The sequence below is a fragment of the Bos indicus x Bos taurus genome, chromosome 27 (assembly GCF_003369695.1).
Source record: "Bos indicus x Bos taurus breed Angus x Brahman F1 hybrid chromosome 27, Bos_hybrid_MaternalHap_v2.0, whole genome shotgun sequence".
In the NCBI taxonomy this organism is placed as follows: domain Eukaryota; kingdom Metazoa; phylum Chordata; class Mammalia; order Artiodactyla; family Bovidae; genus Bos; species Bos indicus x Bos taurus.
Window position 1 is genome coordinate 20,971,871 of NC_040102.1, and position 26,172 is coordinate 20,998,042.

A 26,172-nucleotide genomic window follows, 5' to 3' on the forward strand; every position below is an offset into this window, starting at 1 on the left:
AGGGCTGAAGATTCACTACCATTTTGTAACTGGCTCTGTACAGTTCACTACTTCTATGATAAAGATGTTGTGTCCATTACACTATGTTTTCTGTGCATCTATTTTTTCCTTAGAAAACTATTCTAACATGAATATATGATCCCAACACATATCTTACATCAAAAATGTATATGAACGTAAGAGATACTAAACTGTATATAACATGCACATACAACTCAGTTTATGTCAGTAGAATTTTTGTTCTCAAGAAAAATGGTAACACAAACATACAAGAAAGCTTAAAGGGTGTATGCTAAGAAAACTGACACATAATGTAGGTAAAAGAAAGGAACGGCATAGAGACTCCAGTCCATAATTTGTTTTCAGAGATCATACTGGCGTTGAAATTCTCCAACTATTTTATAAATACGTAACGAGAGACCAAATGACCAAATACGTAATATTGGTGGGATCCAGGGTTTCAATTTGTAGAAAGCAGATAAAACTTAGAATGAGGAAAATACAGGAAAAACCCTACAGTATTAGCTTGGAAGAGGAGATATCCAATTAAAGTCGTAAGTTATGTCTTTATTAATTTATATGACACATACATACACACACATATGTACACACATCTTAACTATATTAAAAAGGTCTGAAAACAATGATACTATCTCAACAGGAAAGAGTGTAACTTACCCAGGTGTTGCTTTCTAAACACTGTTTCCAACAAAAGGAGGAAGGACTCCTCAAAAAAAAAAAAAAAATGCTTCTTTCAGTTCCACGAATAAGTATAATGTAGGCTTAGAATATTTTACTGAGCCAGAAAGCAAAGACTAACAGAGGCATTCAATGACATGGGAGTTGGTTTCCATTGGAAATTTAGGGCAACTTGAAGAGTGAAGAAGAATAATCACAGTAATGGGTTAGTGAATAAACAAGAATCTTTGAGTAGAGATACTCCAAGGGGAAAATGGAGGAAGGAAGAGCTCTCCTTTATAGACAAATACTAACCAATTAACGCAGATGCAAAGACAGAATGTTCAAAATCACCATTCACAATAATCAATGAAACACCAAATTCAGGCAGAGATTATCAATGGATGTTACGATCGCTGAGTAAAGTACCAAGAAATAGGATAGTTACATAATTTTTAAGTATTCTCCCCTCTTAACCTATTCACCTCCTGCTAACACTTATTACCAGGGAAGGATATACTTGTACAACAGAAAGATGCAGGGATCCCCACTGTGATCAAGTAATCGATTTCACCTTTGGTATCTAAAAGAACTAACATTATATCTAGCGAAAGCTATCGTTTTTCCAGCAGTCATGTATGGATGTGAGAGTTAGACTATAAAGGAAGCTGAGCATCGAAGAATTGATGCTTTTGAACTGTGATGTTGGAGAAGACTCTTGAGAGTCCCTTGGATTGCAAGGAGACAGAACCAGTCCATCCTAAAGGAGATCAGTCCTGAGTGTTCATCAGAAGGACTGATGCTGAAGCTGAAACTCCAATACTTTTGGCCACCTGATGTGAAGAACTGACTCACTGGAGAAGACACTGATGCTGGGAAAGACTGAAGACAGAAGGAGGAGATGACAGAGGATGAGATGGTTGGATGGCATCACCAACTCAATGGAAATGAGTCAGCAAGCTCCGAGAGTCAGGGATGGACAGGGAGGCGTGGTGTGCTGCAGTCCATGGGGTTGCAAAGAGTCAGACATGACTGAGTGACTGAATTGAAGTGAACATTATATGCCTCCTGATACAATGCAGTAAGAAGTACACAGATAATTGCTATCGTACTTGTGTAAAAATTAGTCACTGAGTTTAATCATGAGGAAACAAGTAAATCCAGATCATGAAACAATATACAAGGCAAGTTGTCTGAATTCCTTAAAAAAAAAAGAAAAAGCAGACTGTATTATTGAACTAATGTCAACTCATTTAAAAATGATGTTATTCTGATTATGTAAGAATGTCATATTAAAATATGCAAACTTAAATATTTAGTGGTGATATTTCATGATGTCTATATTTGCTGGTACATGACCCATCTGCTTCAAGATGGCAGAATAGGACGGGGAGATCACTTTCTCCCTCACAAATTCATCAAAAATCATTTGAATGCTGAGCAACTTCCACAAAACAACTTCTGAACACTGGTGGAGGACACCAGGCACCCAAAAAAGGCAGTCCATTCTCTTCTAAAGGAGGCAGGACAAAATATAAAAGACAAAAAGAGAGACAAAAGAGTTAGGGATAGAAATCTATCCTAGGCAGGGAGTCGTGAATGAGAAGTTTTCACACAGTAGGAAACCCATCCACAGCGGGGTATGTGGGGGAATTCATGCCTAACCACAACTGCGGAAAAGAGAACTTTCCGGCCAAAGGCTCTAGCATAACAACCTAATGCTCAGCCTGGCCCACTCACAGAACAAAGGATTGAGCAAACACCAAAGGAGAGCTAGCCAGCTGCATACAGACCCCTCCCCACCCAAAGGCAGGGAGGAAGAATGCCTGAAGAACTATGGACAGAGGTTCCTGACAGTGTACAGTCCTGTCCGACTCTTTAGGAGCCCATGGACTGTAGCCCACCAGGCTCCTTGGTCCATGGGATTTTCCAGGCAAGAGTACTGGAGTAGGTTGCCATTTTCTTCTCCAGGGGATCTTCCCAACCCAGGGATCGAACCAGGATCTCCTGCATTGTAGGCAGAGGCTTTACCGTCTGACCTACCAGGGAAGCCCTAGCAATGTACAGGGGGCAGTAATCAAGACCATCCCCAAGAAAAAGAAATGGAAAGAAGCAAAATGGTTGTCTGAGGAGGCCTTACAAATGGCTGAGAAAAGAAGAGAAGCGAAAGGCAAAGGAGAGAGAGAAAAAAAAAAGATATGCCCATTTGAATGCAGAGTTCCAAAGAAAAGCAAGTAGCAATAAGAAAGCCTTCCTCAGAGATCAATGCAAAGAAATAGAGGCAAACAATAGAATGGGAAAGGACTAGAGATCTCTTCAAGAAAATTAGAGACACCAAGGGAACATTTCATGCAAAGATGAGCACAATAAAGGACAGAAGTGGTATGGACCTAACAGAAGCAGAAGATACTAAGAAGAGGTGGCATGAATACACAGAACTATAGGGGAAAAAAAATCTTCATGACCCAGATAACCACGATGGTGTGAACACTCACCTAGAGCCAGACATCCTGGAATGCAAAGTCAAGTGGGCCTTAGGAAGCATCACTACGAACAAAGTTAGTGAAGGTGATGGAATTCCAATTGAGCTATTTCAAATCAGATGATACTGTGAAAGTGCTTTCAAAGTGAAAGTGAAAGGTGAAAGTCGCTCAGTCGTGTCCGCCTCTTTGCAACCCCGTGAAATTCTCCAGGCCAGAATATTGGAGTGGGAAGCCTTTCCCTTCTCCAGTGGATCTTCCTGACCCAGAAATCGAACCACGGTCTCCTGCACTGCAGGTGGATTCTTTACCAACTCAGCTATCAGGGAAGCCCAATAAGCCAGCAATATGCAGCCCAACATGCTGCATTCAATATGCCAGCAAAATCTGGAAAACTCAGCAGTGGCCACAGGACTGGAAAAGGCCAGTTTTCACTCCAATCCCAAAGAAAGGCAATGCCAAAGAATGTTTGGCATTGAAGGTCCACACAATCGCACTTATCTCACACGCTAGCAAAGTAATGCTCAAAATTCTCCAAGCCAGGCTTCAACAGCACATGAACCGTGAACTTCCAGATGTTCAAGCTGGATTTAGAAACGGCAGAGGAACCAGAGATCAAACTGTCAACATCCACTGGATCATTGAATAAGCGAGAGCGTTCCAGAAAGCCATCTACTTTTGCTTTACTGACTATGCCAAAACCTTTGACTGTGTGTATCACAACAAAATGTGGAAAATTCTGAAAGAGATGGGAACACCACACCACCTGACTTGCCTCCTGAGATATCTGTACACAGGTCAAGAAGCAACAGTTAGAACTGGACATGGAACAACAGACTGGTTCCAAATTGGGAAAGGAGAATGTCAAGGCTGTATACTATCACCCTGATTATTTAACTTATATGCAGAGTACATCAATGCAAAATGCAAGGCTGGATGAAGCACAAGCTGGAATCAAGATTGCCAGGAAAAATATCAATAATCTCAGATATGCAGATGACACCATGCTTACGGCAGACAGTGAAGAACTAAAGAGCCTCTTGATGAAAGTGAAAGGAATGTGAAGAAGTTGGGTTAAAACTCCACATTCAGAAAACTAAGATCATGGCATCTGGTCCCATCACTTCACGGCAAATAGTTGGGGAAACAATGGAAACAGTGACAGACTTTATTTTCTTGGACTCCAAAATCATTGCAGATTGTGACTGCAACCATGAACCTAAAAGATGCTTGCTCCATGGAAGAAAAACTGACCAACCTAGACAGTGTATTAAAAAAGTAGAGACATTACTTTGTCAACAAAGGTCCATCTAGTCAAGGCTATGGTTTTTCCAGTGGTCATGCATGGATGTGAGGGTTGGACTATGACAGCTAAGTGCTGAAGAATTGATGTTTTTGAACTGTGGTGTTGGAGAAGACTCTTGATAGTCCCTTGGACTGCAAGGAGATACATCCTAAAGGCAATCAGTTCTGAATATTCATTGGAAGGACCATGCTGAAGCTGAAACTCCAATACTTTGGCCACCTGATGCGATGATTGGACTCATTTGAAAAGACCCTGATGCTGGGAAGGATTGAAGGCAGGAGGAGAAGGGGACAACAGAGGATGAAATGGCTGGATGTCATCATCGAAACAATGGACATGAGTTTGAGTAGGCTCTGGGAGTTGGTGATGGACAGGGAAGCCTGGTATGCTACAGTCCACGGGGTCACAAAGAGTTGGACATGACTGAGCGAGTGAACTGACTGACTGACTGAACTGACTGACTGATTTTTTACTTATACTTAAAAGACTGAACAGAGAAACACAAAGAACATCTCTCATCACCCTGTTCTTCAAGAGTTAAACTGTAACCACAGCAGTCACCCACTGACACTACCACGGAGAAGAATTCAGGATGAAAAATGCCCAGGAGCCCTGTGCTTTGGATAAACAGGCCCTTAAGTAGTCAGACCACTGAAATTCAGGAAGAATTTCAATGACCAGATTCTTGAATCTTCCCAGAAGCAGAAAAGCACTAAATCATTAACTTGAGATATCTGTTCTTCGGGATGAGCAGTAATCTTTTACCAAACTGTGTGCCTCACTGCATGCATTTCTCAGCTAAAACATACATTTACTGGCTCCTCCCCTATCTTTTCAGAGCAGCTTCTCCGAATTGAGTGGCTATCTCCCAGGGTATAAAACTTAAAATCATAAAACTCTTGTGTGTCTTCCTTTAAGTCGATGAGCAAAATCAAATGTGACAAAATATTAAAATTATGAATCTTAGGAAAGGGTAGACTGGTGCCTTTGTATTAATACTACTGTTTCGACTTTCTGTAGCTTTCAAATTATAAGATGGATGACTAAAACTGGGCTTTATATACAAATAATACAGAAAATAGAGCTCAGAGAATGCTACAATGTCACACAGATAATCAAAGTTCATGAAAACATTCATCTATTTATTGTAAAATAGTCAGAATTAGCCAACCTGGGGAAGAGACACCTAGGAAGAAATTTAGTACAATGAAGTTATATCATATGCCTTAGACATTAAAAAATAAACTAGACAGAGCTCAACAATAACCCTAGAACGTCATTTATATTAAACTGCTACGGATTCAATCAAGTCTGAAACAGTCCTCACGTATTAGACAAGCCAGGCAAAATATGTGTGAATGGCATGAGAGTTTGATAGTCTTTGAGAAAGTGAAATACTTTGTCCAGGTAGCCAGGCATATTTGAAAAACCTAAGAATTAAGGCCATAGAGAAATTATCTAAGGACTAGAAGAAACAAGGGTTGCAGACCCAAAGCCATTTAGAAAGCACTTACAAGTGCATTAAGTGATGCAAAAGGTGATTTTATCTATTGATAAACACAGTTCTCACCTTATGCGCTGCCCTTAGAATAGAATTTCCTAAGAGATGTGACTTCACCATAGTGAAACAAAAGGCTGATGAACTATTTCACATGATGTGGGCTAGCTAGCTTCAACTCACCTGCCCTTGTTTGAAATGCTAACCTGAATGAAAGCTTTTCATGATCTAAAGAGTTTAAGAAATGCTGGCTGATGGATCCCTGCCCTAAAAGACTAATAATCTTAGTTGGGAATGCAAAAGCCAAATGCAAATTACAGTTCACAGGATAAAAGCAATGATGAATATGTACACTTAAGGAAAGCATTAAATTTACTAGCTCAGGAGTCACAAATCCCAACCCTGACAGGTATTAGCTCTGTGACTTTGGGAAAACTGTATAACCTCTCAGCCTAGATAGGCTCATCTAAAGAAATGATTTTTTTTTTTAACTCTTACCATGTAGAGCAGTGAGAATGCCAAGAGATATTACATACATAGACGACTTAACCTAGGACTGCCCAAATAATTTATACATAGTAAATAATAATTTTATTTATTTAGAGAAGGAAAGACATTAACCAGTTAATATCTATCAATGCAATAATTTATTCTCCCTCGTCTTTAAAATGTCTTTGCAATTACTAATTATATCTTCTTTTATTTGACATTCAACAATATATTAATTTCTAGTATTACCAGCCTTTGATGATATGTGCACCCAGACTGATTCCATATGTACTTTTTGATTTTCCAACACCAGGATGTTTTTCCTTACCTCTACTGAACCATAGTAATAACCTTGGAAGAAGATATTTTGTTCTTAGAATTTTTAGTGAATTCTGGAAAAGATGAGTAACTGTGTGGTAGAATACATCTAAAAGATTTAGCAATTACGAAGAATATTCCTCATAGTACAATCTGATAAAGGAAGTTTGGAGTTAACACTTATGGGAGGTGAGAATTGTACTGAGTAGTCTTAATTAACAACTTTATTTGGCCAAGGAGGTTGATGTTCCCACTGAGGAAGGTGAGAATTGAATTCTGAGATTTGTGAATAAACTGACTGTGTGAAAGAAGAGCAGAGTGATTTGCTAAGAGGGCTTACGAGGAGGCCAATAGCTCATTCACCAGCCTTTCAGCAAAGAAAAGCAACTGGAGAATCTCAGTGTGTTAGCTCTAGAAGAAAATTTCACTTTTTCTTAAAGAAAACAAAAATAGCAGAGAAGTCTCACAAAGGAAAAGCACTAATCTTTTAAAATTATAGTTATTAACATTTCAATAATTCTATGGATTATAAAAAAATTACAGCAGTATCACAAGATGGTCCCAAATTACACTGACATGCAGAAGTACCCCGGAGAATTCAATTCACGTACTTTTTAAATTAAAAAAAACAAAACAAAACAAAACATTGCTGTTGACGGGTGCCTTTCTCCATGAATCTACAACTCCCTTTGAGGCTTAATTTATAATACAAAATATAATCTGAATACTTGTTCTTGAAATTTTTTCCATGAAACCCCTCCTTATCTTTTCATCTTAGTTGTCCCCTTGAGATCTCTCTGATGCACTCTGTCCATATAGGCCACAGTTGGTAATCTCTTGGCTCAATGACAGCAGATCTCAAACCACTGTTCGATCAGAATTATTTAACAAATTCTCCTTTTAAATTTGCAGTATTCTATAAATCTATCATCCTCATCCAACATAACTCAAAGGCATCCCCCTCTTTCAGCTCAGTTACCGTTTTTCCCCTCCAGTTCCATTAAAATCCTGAGTTATTTCGACATGCATGTTTATAGTATACAAATTATTACACTAGCCCAGCCTTATTACTCCTAAAGCTTCTCTATTACATCAACAATCATCTACACTATACATCAGCAATTTACTTATTTATTAAATCAACCCTTTCCAACCTCCTAATTTTCAACTCCATCCCCCTTTCACACAAAACCTCATATGAAAATCCATAAAACAGATAACTAATGAGCTGACTGTCTAGCACAGCAAACTACGCGTGCTCTGTGGTATATACATGTACAGCTGATTCACTGTGCTGTACAGCAGAAACGAACACAACATGTAAAGTGACTAAGCACCAATTAGAAAAGAAAGAAAGAAAATCTAGCTTAACTGTGTTACACCTAGTTGATCAACTGTCCCATGGCTTCTCTGATGCCCTATCCAACTTCTAACTCACATTTATACATTTCAAATATACTCTTGTTAGCATAGTCAGAATATCTGCCTAGTCTACTTCACAGAATAAAGCAAACAGCTTAGTCCCTACAGAGGATACTCTTGCTCCTCAATTGCTGAGTACTGGGGAAAAAAATCATTTAATTCCGGAGACTCTTCACTAAAAATGTGAGTATTCTAGTTTCATCAAGGATCCTTGTCAATGCCATACGGTCATTCCAATTAGTTAAGCTTCCTACTCCAATTTTTCCTCAATGAAATTAAATTTTTAAAAGCTATTAATCACTAAACTGCTTCTCACCTTCCCTTTGTCTATCCTAGCTGCATACTAGGATTACCTAGAGCATTTTTAAATGTCCTCCACGCCAAAAAACAAATCAAAATATCTGGGCATGGGAACCACATATCTACTCTATACTTTTTATTTGCCTCTAAAGCTTCACCTGTTCTTTCTTCTCTAACAACTTCACCCTCTTTCTAACCTGTGAAATGACTTTTTCAAATAACTTCAATCTTTTTCTCTCATAAATCTAAAACTACTCTAAAATTTAAAAGTTTATTACAAAACAGGCTGTAATAAACAAGTAAATACAAGTTATTTTGAGCTAAGCATCATTAAAAAATTGAGGATCCATATTTAACAATTTAACAACATACTGCATTAAGTCAACTACTATCTACAGGATATGCCATTTACATTATGTTTTGGTTTACATTATCAAATAACATACAATTATATGTAGCTGTGAAATAAATACCTGGATAATAAAATCTTTCTAGATTGTTGTTATTTAGTCACTAAGTCATGTCCAACTCTTTATGACCCCATGGACTGTAGCCAGCCAGGCTCCTCTATCCATGGAATTCTCCAGGCAAGAATACTGGAGTGGGTTGCCATTTCTTTCTCCAGGGGATCTTCCCGACCCAGGGATCGAACCCTGGTCTCCTGCATTGCAGGTGGATTCTTTCCCACTGAGTCAGTCGGTACATCCTTTCTAGATTACAGTCGCAAAAATATAATAATAGATCTCTTCATAATAATGAATACATAAAATCAATATATTCAGTTTTTAGAAGCAAAGAAATGATTTCCCTAAGTTACATATGGCATTGTAGGATGCCAGAGGATAGTCTGAATTTTTGTGGAATTTGAGCTGTTACACCAAATGCCAATTAAGATGTATTTTTGCTCCACAAGTGCTGAACAGCCCTTGTTTATGAACATAAACACACCCTGTTCTTAAGTGCTAGCCCAGTGCTGACAAATGCTAATGTCCACTTAAGTATGAGTCTTCAAATTGATAGGAAAGGGACTCAGAATCATCTGAAATACTGTTTTTCAAAATAGTTTGCTCATTATCTTTTTTTACCTACCTTGACCTGTCTCAACATACACTCATTACTAGATTGTGATGAAATCTTTCATAAAAATTTCAGAACACTGAAATTCCCTTTCTGCAAGCTAGTCTATGGGGTCGCACAGAATCGGACGCGACTGAAGTGACTTAGCAGCAGCAGCGGTCTGACAGAAACTGACTAGTTTTCTTCCACTGGCTCATGTTACTAATGATTTCGTTTTCCACTAAAGTTCAAAATGGTTTAGAAATCTAAATAAAGTCTACAGATAAATACACAATGTGAAGTCTGAATGTGGAGTCACCACATAAAAAGTGTTTGTTCTTGAAAAGAAAAACATTCATCCAAGAAGAAACAGAAAAACTGAATTATCCTTAACAACTAAGGAAATGGAATATGTAATTTAAGAACTCCAGGTTAAGACAATTTTACTGGAGAATTTAATCAAACATTTAAAGAAGAATTAACACAATTTCTAAAACTAATTTTCCAAATCACTTCCAGAAAATAAATGAGGGAACATTTCCCAATATATTTTATGAAGTATTACCATGATACCAAAACTAGACAAAGACAATATAAGTAATGAAAAATATAAACCAATATCTGATATAACTTAAAATATAAAAGTCTTCAACAAAGTATCAGCAAATTCAATTCAGCAATACTAAAAAAGAATATAATAATCAAGTGGGATATATTCCAAAATGCAAAGTTGATTCAACAGCTGAAAATCAATCAATGTAATCTACCATAGTGTTAGTCACTCAGTTGTGTACAACTCTTTGCAACCCCATGGAGTGTAGCCTACCAGGCTCCTCTGTCCATGTAATTCTCCAGGCAAGAATACCGAAATGAGTACCCATTCCCTTCTACAGGGCATCTTCCCAACCCAGGGATCAAATCCAGGTATCCTGCATTACAGGTAGATTTCTTACCATCTGAGCCACTAGGGAAGCCCATGTAATCTACCATATGAACGACCTAAAGAAGAAAAATCCTATCAATTAACTCCCCAAATCAGACAAAATTCAATACCCATTCATGACAAAAGCTCTCAATAAACTAGTAAAGAACACTCTCAATTATAAAGAATATTAGTAAAAATCTAACAGCTAATAACATAACAAGTGATGAAAGACTGAATGCTTTCTCCCGGAGATCAGATGAAAGTGTAAAACATAAAACTTTTAGAAAAACACGTAAGAGGAAAAAAAAATTGGTGGCTAGGCAAAGAGTTCAATTTGACAAGACAAGATCTGTAAAAGATAAACTGTAAAACTGGACTCACTCAATTGAAATCTGCAAAAGATCTTGTTATGAGGATGTAAAGACAAGCCATAGACTAGCATCTTGCCTGGAGAATCCCCATGGACAGAGGAGCCGGGAGGACTATAGTCCATGGGGCCACAAAGAGTTGGATATGACTGAGCAACTAAGCACAGCACAGAAGACATGAACAGATATTTCAGTAAAGAGGTGATACACAGATGACAAAAAAGTAAATGAGAAGATGTTCAGCACCATTACATCACTGAGATGCAAAATAAAACCACAAAATAAAACTACATACCCATGGAATGACTAAAATAAAACTATAACAACACTGATGCTGGTAAGGATATGGAAAAACTAGGCCCTTCACACACTGCTGGTAAGAATGTAAAATGATACAGCCACGCTGGAAAACATTTTGGCATGTAACTACCACGCAACTCAGCCATCACACACTCTGGCAATTTATCTCAGAGAGATGAACACTTCAGTGCACACAAACCTGTACAAGAGTGTTCATAATGGTTGTATTTCTAATAGCCAAAAACTGGAAACAACCCAGGATTCTTTTAGCAGATGGATGGTTAAACAAACTGCAGTACTTTCATACCACAGGATATTGTTGTTGTTTAGTCCCTAAGTTGTGTCCGACTCTTTTGAGACTCCATGGACTGCAGCCCACCAAGCTCCTCTGTCCACAGGGTTTCCCAGGCAAGAATACTGGAGTGAGTTGCCATATGCTTCTCCAGGGGATCTCCCTAACCCAGGGGTCAAACCTGTGTCTCCGCACTGGCAGACAAATTCTTTACCACTGAGCCACCAGGGAAGCCCACCACAGGATACTACTCAGGAATAAAAACAATGAAGTACTGATAAATGCAACAACTTGGATAGATTTTGAAGGAGTTAAAAGTAAAAAAAACATAAAGCCAAATCCAAAAGGTCATGTGTTGTATGATTCCATTTATATGACAGTCTTGAAATGATGTAATTATAGAAATGGAGAATAAATTGAGGAGGTGGGGAGATGGGGTGGGTGTGGCACCAGAAGAAAGGACACCAGAAGAATACTTATTGTGAAGAACTGCTCTGCATCTTGACTGTATCAATACCAATATCCTGCGTATGAAACTGCGCTATAGCTTCACAGGCTGTTAACACTGGAGGTCACTGGGGGAAAGCTACACAGGATTTCTCTGTATTGTGTCTTAGAACTGCATGGAAGACTACAATTATCTCAAAATTAAGGTTCTAATTTAAAATAAGCGTTGCTGCATATATATTTATACTCCTCCAAAACTTTCATTGGTGTGTTTCCACTGAAAAATATTTCATTCATTTCAAATTGTTTACTTCTACATCACAGGAACAAAATTCTCAACATTAGAGGTACTAAAAGGTAAATGGACTTCCTTAAGTCCATTAAAGTCTTTCTATTAAACAATTTAAGTAGAGTGTATTTAATGGGGCTACTTCACTGCTCCTGAGATATAAGTTGGTGACCTACAAGGCAATATTCAAACTGAATTCCATAACATACATAACTTTACACAGGACACAAAGCCAAAAATTTGTTTTATGATTACTTGTGGATTGGTCTACACAATATAAAAATATTAGCCTTTCAAAATCACTTCCCAGAAAACACTAAGTTTGAGCCTACATTTAAATGCACTGACTTACAGTTGACTACAACATTGAACAAATGTTTCTTTTTTTTTTTTAATGCCCCCCTGCAGCATGTGGGATCTTAATTCTTCAACCAGGGATACAACCCACAGCACCCCCTGCATTGGAAGCAGGGAATGTTAACCACTGTACTGCCAGAGAATCCGAACAAATGCTTAATTCTATTATACATGTTTATCTTAACTGTAATAAGTACGTAATAATACAATAACAGTTAATTTTTTAAATACATACATTACCTGCACACAGAACACTGGCGCTGGGGTTGAAGAGCAGTGAACATAACAATCATAGAATAGTTTCGAGGTGGTGCCTTTATAAATTTTCGGAATTTGTCACCATTCATTCGGAAGACTGAGCGCCTGGAACTCCATTCCATCAGCTGTTCTACTTTCTCGGCTAAAAGATTCTGCAGTAAACATAAGGATTTAAATTTACACAGGGTTCAAATCCTTCGGTTTGTACTTTATATATTAAAAAAAAATTACATGGGGCTATATGTTACCAAAAATTTGTTTTGGTGAACACATACATTGTTAGCTGACCACGTATGCATAAAATGCTTCATTTATTCTTCCTAATGACTGGAAAAGTTATTAAAAAGGCATCAAGATAAAACAGACTTTCACTTCCAGAAAAAGGAAATGATGTGCTTTTCCCTAGTGAGTGCGAAGTCACTCGAGTTGTGTCTGACTCTATGCAACCCCGTGGACTATAGCTTGCCTGTCTCCTCTGTCCATGGGATTCTCCAGGCAAGAATACTGGAGTGAGTTGCCATTTCCTTCTCCAGGGGAGCTTCCTGACCCAGAGATCAAGCCCACATCTCTTATGGCTGCTGCACTGGCAGGTGGGTTCTTTATCACCAGTGCCACCTGCGATGCCAGGGTGCTTTTCCCTAATCCTCCACTAAACACAGCTAAAAACCCTGGTCACTGTATAAAAATACAACCCTAAGAAGGCTCTGAGAAGTAGACAGAAGAGGAAGGATGGCAGGGGAATCCCAAAAGGCAGAGTGCCAAAGCAGTGAGTGCCCTAAGTTTTGTTTCAGCCTCGTCCATCCCAGACTGGTAGCTAGAGGCGTTGGCAGTCCAACACCACCAATGGACACAAACACACACAAAAAGCCCCAAGAGAAGCCCGCTCTCTTTACCCAAGGGACAAAGAGGGACAACCGAGTAAGCCAAGAAGTAACTGCTCTAGTCTAGCCAAATATCACAGAAGAAACACTGCCCTTATTCTGCCTCCCTCACTATGAAGGGCGGAATGAATGAGATGCCTCAACCCAAGTAGAGTCAAATCCCCGCTAAGCTTTAACATGCAGCAGTATGGAGGGAGCTCGTGAAGATCAGGCTGAGTGAAAGACAATGTACAAAACAGCACTGCTGCGTGATTCTGTTAATATTTATAGTAAGGTCAAAAAGGGGAAAAACCCTACTGTGCTAGAAGTCAGGACAGTGGCCGAGTACAGCAGGCACCGCAGTGGTGGAAGGCATGGTGAGGTGAGGCGGTTCCATGGAGCTGGGGAACCAGGAAGCTTCTCTTCCAGGATGCGGGTGGGAGTGAAGTAACTCTCTAGCCTCTGTATAGGATGCTCTTAATCTTTACATTGCCCATTTTACCTGAAAAAGTCTGAGAAGTTAAAAAAAAAAGCATGGGGTTGTATTCCTACAAGAAATGTTAGCCTTGGAAAACCAAGAAAGCATGAATGGGCAGGGAAGAAAGGCTTCAATTATGCCATTTAAGAAAGACTAAGGACTTAGGGAGAGATATTATCTTAATGGATGAGATGTATGATACCTAGGGGACTTCCCATCACTGCCGACAGTAACTGCAGCCATGAAATTAGAAGATGATTGCTTCCTGGAAGGAAAGCTATGCAACCTAGACAGACTATTAACAAGCAAAGACATCACTATGCCAACAAAGGCCTATACAGTCAAGGCTATGGTCTTTCCAGTAGTCATGCGTGGATGTGAGAGCACCAAAGAATTGATGCTTTTCAACTGCAGTGCTGGAGAAGAGACTTGAGAGTCCCTTGGACAGCAAGGAGATCAAACCAATCAATCCTACAAGAAATCAACTCTGAATTGGAAGGACTGGTGCTGAGGCTGAAGCTCCAGTACTTTGGCTACCTGATGTGAAGAGCCAACTCACTGGAAAAGACCATGATTCTGGGAAAGACTGAAGGCGGCAGAAGAGGGCAACAGAGGATGAGATGGTCGGATGGTATCACCAATTCAATGGACATGAACTTGGGCAAACTCCGAGAAATGGAGAGGGACAGGGAGGTCTGGCGTGCTGCAGTCCATGGGGTTGCAAAGAGTCAGACGTGACTTGGTGACTGAACAACAACAACAGTGACAGCTAGATGCCTTCTGACTCAGCTGTACAGGATCTGCCTGTCAACGCAAGAGACGTGGGTTCAATCTCTGGTCCGAGAAGATTCCCTGGAGAAGGAAATGGCAACCACTCCAGTATTCTTGCCTGGGAAATCCCATGGAGAGAGGAAACTGGTGGGCTACCGTCCATGGGGTTGCAAAAGAACAGGCACAACTTACTGACTAAACAACATGATTATCAAGAGTCATACCTGAGCCCACCAAGCCACAGTCCAAGAGTACTGTATGCAGAGAAAAGGGATGTTCTGGTCCCTCAATAGGAAAACTTGGACAAGACACTTCTCCTCTCAGAACCTAGGGACTTATCTGTTAACATCTGACCTTCCAATAAATGAGCTTCCCAGGTGGTGCCAGTGGTAAAGAACCTGCCTGCCAATGCAGGAAACCCAAGAGACCCAGGTTTGATCCCTAGGTGGGGAAGATCCCCTGGAGGAGGACATGAAAACCCACTCCAGTACTCTTGCCTGGAGAGTCCCATGGACAGAGGAGCCTGGCAGGCCACAGTCCATGGGGTCATAAAGAAACAGACATGACTGAAGCGACTTAGCACGCACACAGCATTCCAATTACCAAGATGATTTATTGAGAGGTGATAGACAAAAAATGATTGTGAATTATAAACTACTATAAAACATAAGGTGATATTAGTAGAAGTATTGTTTTTACTATTGTGAAATAATGAAGGGTGATCACTATCATCCTATATAATCTATAATGCCTCTCCTGTCAAATTTCCCACCTCTTCTGAAATACATTAAAACAACACACAAGTGAGAATCACAGTTTTAATTCTGGCTATTACCAGAGAACTGTATATATTCAGATTAAATATTAAATGACAAAAAATGAGAAATTTTAAAAATAAAATCTATCTTTCTCTAATTACTGTCTCAGAATATTAAGTGCTTCATATATGCTAAGCACCATACTGTGGACATCACATATGCCACCTTACTAAACCCACATAGCAGTCAGGCAGCAGACACATAATACACTTACTCCACAGATGAGAAACTGATAAAGAACTGCAGCTCTCATCACTGCTCTACCCTGAAAGGTTCTACTTGCAACCAACTCTAAAAAATACGCCAGTTACCTTAAACCAACAACAACACCTCTAGTGAGTGCTCAGTTTTATTCATATGACAAGCTTCAAATCCCCCATTATTAGAGGAAAAGGTAATGCTGACCTATTATTGTTTGAGATAAAACACATTAGCATGGTAAGTGATAGAGAGTTATTTGGGTTTGTTTTTTTTTTTAAAGACAAGTCAATAAAAAAAGATAAGTCAATAATTTGTATACATGGAGAAATAATTTTTATCATGTGAAGATATTCAACTACATTAACAAATTAAGTCTGGAAACAAAACAAAAGTTAAGACTGTAAAACACAGAAGACATCACCTTAAAAATCTGTAGTATTAACAAAACCAGCAAACACTTACTGGGTGCTTACTATGGACTAGGCACTGTACAAAATGCTTTCATTAGGGAATAAACTCATCAATCCTCATAACAGTCCTACGGGGGTTATCCCTGTTGTTTCAAGTTCAGAGACAAGTAAACTGAGGCACTGAGACTTAAGTAACCTCTACGAGATTATACAGCTAGAAAATGGGAGAACTGGGACTCCAAGTCTTAATCCAAAGTACATACTCTAAACTTCTGTACATATAGAAATAGCTCATGTAGCTCAATAATATATATATATATATAAAAAAAGACCCAATCAGAAAATGGGTGGAGATCTACACAGACATTTCTCCAAAGAGGACATACCGATGGCCAAGAGATGCATGAAAAGATGCTCAATGTCAGTGATCATTAGAGAAACGCAAAACTACACTGAGGTATCAACTCACACCCATCAGAACAGCCATCATCAAAAAACTCTACAAAGAATAAATGCTGGAGAGGGTGTGGAGAAAAAGGAATCCTCCTACACTGTCGGTGGGAATGTAAACTGGCGCCGTCAGTATGAACAGTACGTAAATTCCTTTAAAAAGTAAGAACAGAGCTACCACATGATCCAGCAATCCCACTTCTGGGCACATATCCAAAGAAAACCACAATTCAGAAAGATACATGCAGGGACTTCCCTGGCAGTCCAGTGGTTACAACTCCACCTTTCAGTGCATGGCGGGCACAGACTCCACTCCTGGTCAGAGAGCTAAGATCCCACATGCTTTGTGGTCAAAAAACCAAAACATAAAAACAGAAGCAATACTCTAACAAATTCAAGGAGAGACTCAAAAAATTAAAAAAAAAATAATAAAGATACATGTAGGCCCAATCAATATTCACTGCAGCACTATAATAGCCAAAACATGGAAACAATCTCAATGTCTGTGGACAGAGGAAAGGATAAAGAGGATATGATACATGTGTGTGCGCGTGTGTGCGTGCTTAGTCTCTCAGTCGTGTCTGACTCTTTGCAACCCCGTGAACTGTACCCACTAGGCTCCTCTGTCCATGGGAATTCTCCAGGCAAGAATACTGGAGTGGGTTGCCATGCCCTCTCCAAACCAGGGATCGAACTCAGGTCTCCCGCCACTGAAATAATGCCATTTGCAGTGACACAGATGTCATACTGAGTAAGTCAGACAGAGAAAGGCAACTATCATATGATATCACTTACATGTGGAATCTTAAAAAAAAAAAAAAAAAGATACAAATGAACTCACAAAACAGAAACAGAGACACAGGTATAGAAAACAAACTTATGCTGTACCACAGAGGAAAACAGGAGGATAAATTGCAAGACTGGGATTGACATAAACACACTTCTATATATAAAAGAGATAACTAATAAGGCCTCCTGTACAGGACAGGGAACTCTACTCTATACTCTGTAATGACCTATATGGGAATATAATCTAAAAAAGAGTGGATATATGGATATGTATTAATATAGCTGACTCACTCTGCTGTACAGCAGAAACTAATACAACATCGTAAATCAACCACACTCCAAAAACAATTTTTAAAAAACCTTTACACACATGGCAGAATCTTAAAGGTTTTAGAGATTACAGAAAAGCCCATGCAACCAGAAGCCTAATATTCAAAAAGCACATATTGAATTCAAAACAAAATTGCTAAGTAGGAGAGTCTATGAACTGAAGAGGGGATAACACTACTACCAAAGAAAGAGAGGCCTCTTCGCATCTTCATCTAGTAAACTTTGCACAGAAAAAGAAATGGTTTAGAAAGGTAGGCTTCTGGGGCACCATGGTTAACTGAAACTTTCAAGAGCATGTGTTATAAAGAAGGCTAAGCTAATTCCCAGACGAAAATGTTGCAGGGTGACAGAGCAGAAATATTCAGTAAGGAAAAGAAGTCTGAGTAATGTGAATTCAAGCTTTTAAAATCTGAGAAAGATCACAGAAATTAATCTACCATTACATTTCTCTGGGACAGGACTATGACCTAACTGAAGGAGAAGGTTAGGTACATCTGTTCCTTCAAAGCATCTCCCTTTTTAGGGACATTTGTACTCTCTTTGTTAGCTTTTTTTCTTCATGATATAGTTTCTTTTCTCCAGGACTACTCTGAAGACTTCACCACCATCTCTGATTGTATGTCCCTTTGGGTCTCTGATGCTCATGAATCTTAACTCCATATTCCCACTGGAGGATGAAACCTAAAGCAAAATCAGGCCCAAGGGAATTCTGTGTGGTGAAGGGAGCATAAAAACATCCCTAACATGGACTATAGCACAACCTTTAAAAATTGAGAAGGCACCATATGTTCATTTTATTTTATTTATTTGGTTTTTTTTTTTTAACTTTACATAATTGTATTAGTTTTGCCAAATATCAAAATGAATCCGCCACAGGTATACATGTGTTCCCCATCCTAAACCCTCCTCCCTCCTCCCTCCCCATACCATCCCTCTGGGTCGTCCCAGTGCACTAGCCCCAAGCATCCAGTATCATGTATCGAACCTGGACTGGCAACTCGTTTCTTACATGATATTTTACATGTTTCAATGTCATTCTCCCAAATCTTCCCACCCTCTCCCTCTCCCACAGAGTCCATGAGACTGTTCTATACATCAGTGTCTCTTTTGCTGTCTCGTACACCGGGTTATTGTTACCATCTTTCTAAATTCCATATATATGCGTTAGTATACTGTATTTATGTTTTTCCTTCTGGCTTACTTCACTCTGTATAATAGGCTCCAGTTTCATCCACCTCATTAGAACTGATTCAAATGTATTCTTTTTAATGGCTGAGTAATACTCCATTGTGTATATGTACCACTGCTTTCTTATCCATTCATCTGCTGATGGACAACTAGGTTGCTTCCATGTCCTGGCTATTATAAACAGTGCTGCGATGAACACTGGGGTACACGTGTCTCTTTCCCTTCTGGTTTCCTCAGTGTGTATGCCCAGCAGTGGGATTGCTGGATCATAAGGCAGTTCTATTTCTAGTTTTTTAAGGAATCTCCACACTGTTATCCATAGTGGCTGTACTAGTTTGCATTCCCACCAACAGTGTAAGAGGGTTCCCTTTTCTCCACACCCTCTCCAGCATTTATTATTTGTAGACTTTTGGATCGCAGCCATTCTGACTGGTGTGAAATGGTACCTCATAGTGGTTTTGATTTGCATTTCTCTGATAATAAGTGATGTTGAGCATCTTTTCATGTGTTTGTTAGCCATCTGTATGTCTTCTTTGGAGAAATGTCTATTTAGTTCTTTGGCCCATTTTTGGATTGGGTCGTTTATTTTTCTGGAGTTGAGCTGTAGGAGTTGCTTGTATATTTTTGAGATTAGTTGTTTGTCAGTTGCTTCATTTGCTATTATTTTCTCCCATTCTGAAGGCTGTCTTTTCACCTTGCTAATAGTTTCCTTTGATGTGCAGAAGCTTTTAAGGTTAATTAGGTCCCATTTGTTTATTTTTGCTTTTATTTCCAATATTCTGGGAGGTGGGTCATAGAGGATCCTGCTGTGATGTATGTTGGAGAGTGTTTTGCCTATGTTCTCCTCTAGGAGTTTTATAGTTTCTGGTCTTACGTTTAGATCTTTAATCCATTTTGAGTTTATTTTTGTGTATGGTGTTAGAAAGTGGTCTAGTTTCATTCTTTTACAAGTGGTTGACCAGATTTCCCAGCACCACTTGTTAAAGAGATTGTCTTTAATCCATTGTATATTCTTGCCTCCTTTGTCAAAGATAAGGGACCACATTAACAAGTTGAAAAATAAAAACCATATGATTATCTCAATAGATGCAGAGAAAGCCTTTGACAAAATTCAACATCCATTTATGATAAAAACTCTCCAGAAAGCAGGAATAGAAGGAACATACCTCAACATAATAAAAGCTATATATGACAAACCCACAGCAAACATTATCCTCAATGGTGAAAAATTGAAAGCATTTCCTCTAAAGTCAGGAACAAGACAAGGGTGCCCACTTTCACCATTACTATTCAACATAGTTTTGGAAGTTTTGGCCACAGCAATCAGAGCAGAAAAAGAAATAAAAGGAATCCAAATTGGAAAAGAAGAAGTAAAACTCTCACTATTTGCAGATGACATGATCCTCTACATAGAAAACCCTAAAGATTCCACCAGAAAATTACTAGAAATAATCAATGACTATAGTAAAGTTGCAGGATATAAAATCAACACACAGAAATCCCTTGCATTCCTATACACTAATAATGAGAAAACAGAAAGAGAAATTAAGGAAACAATTCCATTCACCATTGCAACGGAAAGCATAAAATACTTAGGAATATATCTACCTAAAGAAACTAGACCTATATATAGAAAACTATAAAACACTGGTGAAAGAAATCAAAGAGGACACTAATAGATGGAGAAATATACCATGTTCATGGATTGGAAGAATCAATATAGTGAAAATGAGTATACTACCCAAAGCAATTTATAGAATCAACGCAATCCCTATCAAGCTACCAACAGTATTCTTCACAGAGCTAAAACAAATAATTTCACAATTTGTATGGAAATACAAAAAACCTCGAATAGCCAAAGCGATCCATATGTTCATTTTAAAAACAGAAAAAGAATTTGATGGCTCAAGTTTAAATGATGATTCTGTGTTTACATGCAATGTGACTTGACCAAATTGTTTCTCTGAATCTCAGTTTCTCCATCTATAAAATAATATCACAATGATATCGATAAAATTATGAGTTACTGTATGGAAAACTCCTAGCACAGCATCCTTCAAAGTACTGGCACTCAAATTGTGTCCCCTTCTCCTCGGGTTAATTTCTATCAGCAATACTGATTTGGTTGCTGAAGGAATACCTACCATGGGAATTTTTTTTAATCTTATTAATATCTTCAAGTGGCACATTGGTAAAGAATCCACCTGTCAATGTATCAGATGCAAGAGACATGGGTTTGATCCCTGGGTTGGGAAGATCCCCTGGAGAAGGAAATGGCAACCCACTCCGGTATTCTTGCCTGGGAACTTCCATGGACAGAGGAGCCTGGGGGGCTACAGTCCATATAGGGTTGCAAAGTCATGACTGAGTGCGTACAGCACAGCACAGAGTTAACAAATGTTTTCTGAGTACTCACTACATAGCAAACATTGTGCTAAAGTCTATAAACATGCACTGTGGATTACCAATTATATGACAAGCACTATGCTTAATTTACAGAGAATGAAAGATAAGCACAACAGAATCTACTCTTTAGGCTTTATAGCAAATAAGCTCTAGCGTTAAAAAATATACTTATATTGATGTACTCTGGTTGTGGCTTTGCTGTTAAATAAATGGCTCAGTGCCAAGTCAGGAAAGGACAGCACTAAAGATCTTACTTCCATGAGCACTAAGTGATTGGTAGTGGCTAATTTAAAATCAGTACAATGCAAACTTTTGAAATCCAGACTGATACTATCAGTAAAGAGTACATGACCAGTTGGGTTTTGTCTGCTGCTAGCAAAAGCTGGGAAATAGACATAAGTGCCATACATCTACCATTTCCAAAGGAAAAAGAACTCTAAAACTTAGACTCTTCAAGGAAAAAACCCTGTCCTTACCTGTTACCCTGTAAAACTCATGGGCTGGCAGGTCCCACATATTAACAAAATTAAGACACTCAGTCATATTAACAATAGGTGCCCAAACTGGCATAATTTATATATGCCAGTCCCCAACATATGACATTATGTAACTTCTCCTCAATTCATGTTTTATTTTTTAACCAATTCATAACAAAATACAAAGAAATGGTACCTTTCATTTAAACACTGTTCAATGAAATTTTTCATTCCAAAGTGAAGCTCAAACAGGAAAAATAAAATCTCAATAATTTAATACTTTTACATTCATACTTTTTTCTTTTTTTAGCATTTTCTCCCTAGGTAAAATTTAATGATGACCAGATGCACCAAACTAAAGATACGTATGTGGCCTCATGTCTTAAAAAACATACATCTGCCAGAAAGATGGCTGTTCACATGTCTTTGCCCCAGTCACCTATACAGTATTTACAACCATACAGCATTCGTTTAGGCACCCACTGTCTTCCAAATAGCCACGATATAACCTGCTTATAATAATTCACAGGACATAAATTTGGAATGAGAATAAGAAGTACATGCTGAAGGTATCTCTCGGTGACACAAAGAAACTTCATCACCTCTCTGTCCTGTTTTTTTTTTTTTTTTTTTTAGAATATAAAATATTTACACATTTCCTCTTTTCTAACAAGAAAAGAGAGTTTTCCTTTTCACAACTTGAATATCCAAAAGGTTCAATCAAAGCCAAATGATAGAGCAAATAAAAGCAGCCAAAAAGCAGCCAGATGCATATTTTAGCATTTGGGACAAAATCAGTTTCAATTTCTACAATTAATTGATCCCCAACTTCTTTTATTCGATTTTCTTAATATTACAGCATTCCTCTCAGATTTGAATAAAATGTAAGCGGTAATGGATGTTCCCAGAAGCCAAATTTTCACACTTTATACCACCCCGTGTATATTACATCTAGTCACTAAAGATCACCAGCAGTCTTAGGGCCCTCAGAAGACCACAATGAGCTAAACAATCAAGAGGACAGACAGATTTATCAAAAATAGAAAATGCACACAGTACACAAGCCATAAAAAGTGCAAAGATTCAAAAAAGATCAGCCCTGGGATTTCTTTGGAAGGAATGATGCGAAAGCTGAAACTCCAGTACTTTGGCCACCTCGTGGGAAGAACTGACTCATTGGAAAAGACTCTGACGCTGGGAGGGATTGGGGGCAAGAGGAGAAGGGGACGACAGAGGATGAGATGGCTAGATGGCATCACTGACTAGATGGACGTGAGTCTGAGTGAACTCCGGGAGTTGGTGATGGACAGGGAGGCCTGGCGTGCTTCGATTCATGGGGTCACAGAGTCGGACACGACTGAGCAACTGAACTGAACTGAACTGAATCCTGTTATCTTAAAATGTACATTACGAGGGTGGCCTTCCCCTGTAGCTCAGTCAGTAAACAGTGTGACTGCAATACAGGAGACCTGGGTTCAATCCCTGGGTTGGGAAGATACCCCTCGAAAAGGAAATGGCAACCCACTCTGGTATTCTTGCCTGGAGAATCCCATGGGCAGAGAAGCCTGGCAGGCTACAGTCTATAGGGTCACTAGAGTAGGACATGACTGAGCAACTAAACTTTCTATTGTTAAGTTCTAATCCTGTTACCTTAAAATGTAAATTGTGGGAATGGGTCTGGTAAAATTTTTACAACTTTGAGACATCCTTTTGATTTACTGTAATAACTAATTAAAAAGTATATAATTCCATTGCTAACACTAGCAAGGCAGGCACTCTCCGTCCCCCTTCTGATGTGTCAGAAGCTTTCTCTAACCCTTTTCATACTTTTAATAAAACTCTGCTACACAAAAGCTCTTCAGTGATCAAGACTGGTCCCTGGTCCTAAAGCTAAATCTTCTTCTTCAAAGATCAAGAATCCAACATCATTTACCGTAAGCTATCAATACTGAGAGTTCTCTTGTGTATTTGATATCAAATGCTTTAGAATTAAATAAATAAATACTGGAGAACCCCAGAACAATTGCATCTCAGTGTAGAGCCTAAAGAGAACCTGGGTAAATACAGAAAAGGGAATTGGCTACCTATGGCCAATACCACAGCAGCTACACGCTTACATGGGGGAGAGAGTCTACATAAGTTGTTAAGTCCAATATGTCAAAAATAATATCTAATTAAATTCAGATCTGAATGAGAAATGTATAAATAGTTATTTAGGAAAAAAATTTTTCAAATGTTCCTGCCTTTTTATTTTTTAGCACGGAGAAAACTTCAAACAATGGTTCAAGTGAATTAACACTGAGTTAAGTAAACTCTTCTTAAAGAATCAGTAAAAATGTATACCTGTGGCGGATTCATTTTATATTTGGCAAAACTAATACAATTATGTAAAGTTTAAAAATAAAATGATTTTAAATATATATATATATTTCCAGTAACAGTCTTTTAAGCAATAGCTTTAACCTGAACTCTTCCCAGAAAATTTGCCTGGGAAAAGATACACTGTTCCATGGTTTTGTATCACTTGAAGCCTCCTGAGCATGGCAAGCTTCTGACTGGTCCTGATGCTTGCTCTATACACACTGTTCATCTACCTAGAGGATAATCTGTAAAATTTTAAAGAGGTAATCTGGGAACTGATCATTTATTAACTAATTTATCAACTGATATAAATTTATGCCTGATATAAAATTATGCCTATTTAAAAATGCAATTTTTAAAACAAGGGTTTCTAAAATTCAGTTTAATCATAGATTCTTTGCTCTATTTGCTCGCTACTTCAAAAGTAGAAAGAGCACTATAAAAGAAGCAACCTGCCTGCTGAACTTGCATATTTACAGTATATATAATTGACAAAGCTAGTGGAGGTGATGGAATTCCAGTCAAGCTATTTCAAATCCTAAAAGATGATGCTGTGAAAGTACTGCACTCAATAAGCCAGCAACTTTGGAAAACTCAGCAGTGGCCACAGGACTGGAAAAGATCAGTTTTCACTACAATCCCAAAGAAAGGCAATGTCAAAGAATGTTGAAACTACAACAGAACTGTACTCATCTCACATGCTAGCACAGTAATGCTCAAAATTCTCCAAGCCAGGCTTCAACAGTACGTGAACCGTGAACTTCCAGATGTTCCAGCTGGATTTAGAAAAGGCACAGGAACCAGAGATCAAATAGCCAACACCCATCCACTGGATCATAAAAAATGCAAGAGAATTCCAGAAAAATATCTACTTTTGCTTCACTGACTACCCCAAGCCTTTTACTGTGTGGCTCACAACAAACTGTGAAAAACTCTTAAAGAGGTGGGAATACCAGATCACGATACCTGCCTCTTGAGAAATCTGTATGCAGATCAAGAAGCAACATTTAGAACAGGACATGGAACAATGAACTGGTTCCAAATTGGGAAAGGAGTACATCAAGGTTGTAAATTGTCACCCTGTTTATTTAACTTATATGCAGAGTACATCAATGTAAAATGCAGGGCTGGATAAAGCACAAGCTGGAAGTAAGATTGCTGGGAGAAATATCAATAATATCAGATATGCAAATACCACCCTTATGGCAGAAAGCAAAGAGGAACTAAAGAGCCTCTTGATGAAAGTGAAGGAGGAGAGTGAAAACACTGGCTTAAAACTCAACATTCAAAAAACTAAGATCATGGCCTCTGGTCCCATCACTTCATGGCAGATAGATGGGTAAACAATGGAAACAGTGACATACTTTATTTTGGGGGGCTCCAAAATCACTGCAGATGGTGACTGTAACCATGAAATTGAATGACGCTTGCTCCTTGGAAGAAAAGCTATGACTTACCTAGACAGCATATTAAAAAGCAGAGACATTACTTTGCTGAAAAAGGTCTGTCTAGTTAAGGCTATGGTTTTTCCAGTAGTCATGTATGGATGTGAGAGTTGGACCATAAATAAAGCTGAGCGCCAAGAAACTGATGCTTTTGAATTGTAGTGCTGGAGAAGGCTCTTGAGAGTCCTTGGACTGCAAGGAGATCAAACCAGTCAATCCTAAAGGAAATCAGTCCTGAATATTCAAAGGAAGGACTGATTCTGAAACTAAAACTCCAAAACTTTGGCCACCTGATGAGAAGAACTGACTCATTGAAAAATAAATACCCTGATGCTGGGAAAGATTGAAGGCAGGAGGAGAAGGGGATGACAGAGGATGAGATGGTTGGATGGCATCACTGACTCAA

General features: G+C 38.6%; 1 protein-coding gene across 7 annotated transcripts in view; it reads right to left on the reverse strand.

Moving 5' to 3' along the window:
- The window catches only part of TUSC3 (tumor suppressor candidate 3), a 214,545-nt gene that overhangs the window by 115,871 nt on the left and 72,502 nt on the right, over positions 1 to 26,172 (reverse strand). For all 7 annotated transcript variants that reach the window (XM_027529731.1, XM_027529733.1, XM_027529730.1 and 4 more), the window contains exon 2: positions 12,766 to 12,935. In XM_027529731.1, the coding sequence (XP_027385532.1) occupies positions 12,766 to 12,935 (170 nt within the window). The remainder of the gene's footprint in view (positions 1 to 12,765; positions 12,936 to 26,172) is intronic.